The 5,259-nt window shown below is 57.7% G+C and overlaps 1 protein-coding gene across 2 annotated transcripts; it reads left to right on the top strand.

Moving 5' to 3' along the window:
• The first annotated feature begins 2,018 nt into the window (after positions 1-2,018).
• On the top strand, positions 2,019-3,426 carry CHCHD10 (coiled-coil-helix-coiled-coil-helix domain containing 10). Of its 2 annotated transcripts, none has more exons than XM_030500314.1 (4): positions 2,019-2,136; positions 2,224-2,407; positions 2,623-2,761; positions 3,168-3,426. In XM_030500314.1, the coding sequence occupies exons 1-4, from the start codon at positions 2,087-2,089 to the stop codon at positions 3,185-3,187; spliced, it is 393 nt and encodes a 130-aa protein (XP_030356174.1). In that variant the 5' UTR covers positions 2,019-2,086; the 3' UTR covers positions 3,188-3,426. The 2 variants fall into 2 exon arrangements, with proteins under 2 accessions (XP_030356174.1, XP_030356175.1); XM_030500315.1 differs by having other exon boundaries at positions 2,024-2,136; positions 2,626-2,761.
• The last annotated feature ends 1,833 nt before the right edge of the window (positions 3,427-5,259 follow it).

Raw genomic sequence — 5,259 nt, 5'->3', positions numbered from 1 at the left:
TGTAAAATGCTGCTGCTCCAGCTGAAAGCAGAGCCACACAGCGCAGCTCCCTGCCGCTGCAGGAGGGAGGATTTGGGGGTGTTACCCCTTGACAGACCAAAGCTGTGTGTGTTTGAGGCACAATCCCTTCGCTCCAGAGCACAGAAGCTGCAGCTCTCCCCTGCCCGCGCAGCTCCATCGCCGAGGGGGCAGCTTGCTTTACAAATGCTTTTCTTTTCCCCTCGTGCTGGAAATTTGATTCTACAAAAACATTTACACAGCAGCTAATTGCCAGCCCTGCAGTGACTTAGCTCTCTAATTCCTGCCAGTCAATGAACCAGCCCAAAGAGCTGGTTTTCATAACGTGCTCAATGTACGAACACAGCCCTGGAGAAATGACATAGCTGGGATTATTTTATTTTTTTCTGGACAACTTCTGGATCCTTCTCAATTTTTGAAATTTCTTTTACTCCACAGGGCATAAAGAACATCCAAAGGTGGAGCAGGCAACCAAGCCTGTCCCAGGGAGGCACTGAGCAGACATGGACCCAGAGGCCCCAGAGACCAGCTGGGGTGCCAGGGCAGAGATGATTGTCGGGAAATTGGTTTGAAGGTAAAGCTGGCGTCATCCAGCCTGTCTGTTCGTTATTTGAGGGCTCATCATCATCTTTCCATGGATTCCTACTTCCCAACTATGTCCACGCCTTGCAGAGGGTTCCTTGATCTGCTGGTTTGTATCTAGAGGGCTGCTACAAAAGTTGTTGTGCTGGCCAGTGGCTTAGACCACATCATTCCTCCCCACGCTCCTCCCTGGCACCCTCTTTTCTCTGCCCCAATTGTGGACTCTTCATCTTCCCTCTCCCAGACCTTCATTATCCACCTCTCCTCCACCCAACATCTCCCATGCAATAGAGACTGTCTCCATCGCCCATTTCCAACAAGCCCCTTCATGCTCTCTCCTGCTTTGCTCCACACCTGGGAGAAGCAGCCTCAGCGTTTGCAAAGCCACTACATCGCCCTGCTGGAAGCTGTTCTTTGTCACCGTATCTGCAGAAGCCTTCACCGCAGAGATGCTGTGCTCCGCTCGCCGCCTGCAGGCAGTGCCTCCCCGCTCCCCCCTGCGTGGCCTGCCTGCTCCCAGATGTTTCTTCCCTCCTGCCCGGCTGCACAGAGCTTCGTCCTTCTGCGTAGGCTCCATGGCTCTGCAGCGCTCAGCAGGACATGGTCCTCACCCAGTGCTGGGAGCCCCGAACCGAGCTGAGCCACGTTTGGGTCAGTGACTCCAGAGGTGTTTTGTGCTGCTTGCCCTGCCGGTGCTGCCTTCGGGCACGAGGTGCCGGTTCACCCTCGAACGCGCGTCCATCATCCCACCCGGCCCAGCGCAGGGCGACAAACCGAACTGCGGCGTCAAACCCGATCTGGCGCGGGCAGAGCTGTGTCAGTGTCTGCCGTGGGAGCAGAAGCCATCACATGAGTATAAATCCTTCCTCCTCCGGTGCCGCCCCTCCGCTGTTACCTGGGGGGACTGACGGCCCCTCCGGTGCCTTTTCATAACGGGCCGTAAACACCGGTGAGAGCTCAGCCCCGGGCGTACGGGACCAGGCGAGTCAGACTCCCTGGGCACCGCGCCCGTGGCTGCCCGGGCTGCAAGAGAGGCCGGCACCAGCGGCCGGATCCCGCCGGCGCCGGAAAAGCCGGTCGCCTGCTCGAGGCGCGGATCGGCCCGGGCTATGGTTCAGCGCTTGGCCGGGTTGCGGGACGTCCTCATCTAAGTCTGCACGGAGCAGAGGCTGCGGGGGGAGCCCGGGCACCGACACCATGCCTGTGTGCCCGGGCAGGGAACGGGAGGCAGCAGCGGGCCGCCTTGCTCACGGCCCGCGGCGACCACCGGCACCTCCCGTGGCTGCGACCGACCGGAGCCGGGAAGGGGAGCGGGAGCGGACCCTGCAGCGTGCCGAGGGCGCCCTCTGGCGGCGCAGGGCCGGGGGGGGGCGGTGCTCGGAGCCGCCCATTCCCTCTCGGCGCATGCGCAGAGAGGCGTGGCGCCGGTCTCCCTGCCGACGGCTTTTAATGCGGCGCGCGGGGCGGGGCGGAAGAACGCGAGGTGATGGCGCGCGGCGGCAGGAGCGTGGGGCGCCCCGCGGCGGCACCGGCCAGGTACGAGGGGGGGGGGACGGACGACACGGCGGGGCCCAGGAGGGCTCTGGCCGCCGCCACCGCTCCGTGACCCGGTTGTCTCCGCAGCCCGCCCCCGGCGGCCCCGGTGCCGGCGGCGCAGCCGGCGCAGCCCGGCCTGATGGCGCAGATGGCGAGCACGGCGGCCGGCGTGGCCGTGGGCTCCGCCGTGGGACACGTCGTGGGCAGCGCCCTCACCGGCGCCTTCAGCGGCGGCTCCTCCGAACCGGCCAAGGCGGCGGCTCCCGCGGAGGTGAGACCGGAGCCGCGCTGGCGGCGGCCTCCCCGGGCCGGCGTCCTTGGGCTGCCCTTCGCGGCGGGACGGGGCGGGAGCGGAGGAGCCGCGCTGGCAGAGCCAGTCCCGGGGAGAGGCTCAGCACAAGGTGGCGGGGCCGGTGCTCGCTGAGGAGCTGGCTCTGCCCCCAGAGCTCCCTCCTGACCAGGCCCTCTCCTGCTGGGCCCTGGCAGCAGCCCGTGTTCCAGCAGCCCAACTACGGTCCCTGCCACTATGAGATGAAGCAGTTCCTGGAGTGTGCTACCAACCAGAGAGACCTGACCTTGTGTGAGGGCTTCAACGAGGCGCTGAAGCAGTGCAAATACAGCAATGGTGAGCCTGTGCCCCTGCGGGATGGCTGGGCAGAGAGGGAGCTGCTGCCAGAATACCTGAGAGGGTTCAGAGGCTGCAGAAGCATTCTGTTGAGGTTAGAGTGCCCTTCAAGGCTTTAAATAGGAAGCAGTGCTGCCTTTCCTGCATCCTGGAATGCGGGAGGGAACTGGAAAGGGAAGGGGAAATGGTCCTGACCATGTCCTGTAAAGGTGGAGAGTCTGTAGATGCTCTCTTAGACATTCCTCTCTTATGCCATGGGAAGCTTGCTGCTTTCCCTACTTGATTCCCTAATTCCTGGTGCACCTGTTAAAGGTAGTTGTCAGGAGTTATGTTTTGATCTGGTCACCTTTAGGTAAGAGCTGCTGGAACATGCATCTAATGCTGAACTTGTGCTTTCTCCCCATAGGTGTTTCTTCTCTCCTGTAAAACATCTGCCCCCTTGCAGGGGAGAGGAGCCTGGTGTAGAGCACTGCTGCCTGCAGGCAGCAGGAGGATGGACAGGGGGTGAGCTGGAGGGAACAGATGAACCAGACAGGAGTCTTGTAGTGGTAATTCACTTCTAGACTAGTAGGGGAGAGAAGGAATGGTTGGACCTGTGAGACTTTGGAGTTCAGCTAGGGTTATATTTATTACAGAGAAATAAATGAGTTTATTTGGACCTATCACTTGTGCATGTTCTTTATTCAATTCTCAAACTAAAATCAAGCTACCATAATGTTATTAGTATTCAAGGACAAGGCACAACTGTGTATTTTCTGCACAGGACTGTGCCTGCATGACTTGGCAAAAGCAGATCCATGATTGAGCAGAGGCTGGATTGGCTGCTCTCCAATGGAGAGAGGTCATCAGAGATGGATGTGCCCTATAGTATCTTCAGTAACAAATACTTTTTCCACAATTCCCCTCTTCCTGAAGAGCTGTTCTGACGCTGGAGCTAAGAAAATACCTGTCTTGGCTGTGTGACAGGATACGGTTGGCTTAGGCCTTAGTGGGTTATGCAGTGTTCTCAAGGTCACCAGCATCAGGTGAAGCGCGGAGCTGCTTTTCTCTCAGCCAGTGTAACAAAGCAGTCTGGGTGCTGCCTGCAGGCTGGCCTCCAGCAGGGCAGCCTGTTGCTTGTGGTGTGAAAGGATTTTGAGGCCACTTTCAGATGCTTAACTACTGAATTTTCATGGCAGGATTAATCTGTTAATTGCTAACCTCTAGCTGCTAAATATGGGCAAGTTCTCAGCCTCTTGCCTGGATCTGTGGGGAAATCCAGGTCTACCTGGCAAAAGCTGGCAGCAGATACTGGAGGCTGGTGTTGCGAGCCCTGCCCCTTAAAAATGTCTATAAATGTCAAGACCTAAATTCTTGGTGGTGGATAATGTCCTGAGCTGTCCCTGCCCTTATCTCGGGTTTCTTGCGCTCTCCTGAGGCAGCCAAGGGAAAATGAGGTGCCAGAGACTCAAAGCCCGAGTGCTCTGTGTGCTGAGAAGCCCCAGTGTCCTGAGCAGGAGGAACCACTGTGAAGAAGTTGTTGTAACTAACTCCTTTTAAGAAATGAATGCTGGGGACTGATGGTGCTGTGGGGGGGAAGCTGTAAAGGAGAGCTGTCAGGAGCACCTGCAGCAAGTGTGTGCTGTCTTCTGTCCCGTCGTGGCTAAGTGCTGGTAATGCTGCTGCTGGAGCTCCTGAGCAGCTTTTCCTGGTGACTGGTCTCTGGAAGGCCAATGCCAGCATGGTGATGGTGTTGGAAGTGGGCTCATCCAATGATGCAGGTGCATGTTCCTCTGGCTTTGGTTTCCTTCAGAGCTTTTCTCTTCCAGCAGAATGGGGGGAATGGATTCATCCCTCTCCTGGCTGAAAACTGAGCTCTGCCTGGGAGAGGTTCCTTCTGCCACAGTGCAGCCATCTCGGACAAACCACAAAGTTTAGGCCTTAATCCAAGCTGGCTTTGGCTGCCTCGGAGCTGCTGTGCCATGTCCAAGTGACTGCTGAATAAAGCCCCTTTCCAAAGCTGTGTCATTGTTTCTGTGGTGTGTGACACCAGCACCCCCAAAGCAGAAGCTGAGCTGTGCTGTCTCGCTGGATGACTGAGGCTGTAGTGCTTCTTTTCCCATAGGTGAATTCAGATGCAGGATTTCCCACTTTGCTCAAGTTCATCAGGGTGCTTGTTTCATCCAGCAGATCGATGCAGTCTGGAATGAGACTTTCCCTGTGTTTTGGGATGATCCGGGATTCTTATGCAACCTCTTTGTCACCCTCTGCCGCTTCTCTACTGGGGAGTGATGGATCATCACTCTGGTGACTGTTCAGGAGCACTTGTACCTTCAGGCCTGCACTGACACCTCCCCTTCAGGTGAGTGATGAGGATCAGGACACAGCACTGCAGGTTCACCATCCCTTGGCAGTTGGCTGCAGACGGGGTGAGCCCTGAGATATGAGTGTGGTCACCCCAAATTCAGGGGCCCCAAGGACATGGCAGGAGGCACAGCAGGTGGCTGAGAAGTGCCTGC

This window comes from Strigops habroptila, chromosome 11 (genome assembly GCF_004027225.2).
Source record: "Strigops habroptila isolate Jane chromosome 11, bStrHab1.2.pri, whole genome shotgun sequence".
Taxonomy (NCBI): Eukaryota; Metazoa; Chordata; class Aves; order Psittaciformes; family Psittacidae; genus Strigops; species Strigops habroptila.
The sequence above is the reverse complement of the archived record's forward strand: the minus strand, read 5'-3'. Positions and strand labels throughout refer to the sequence as shown.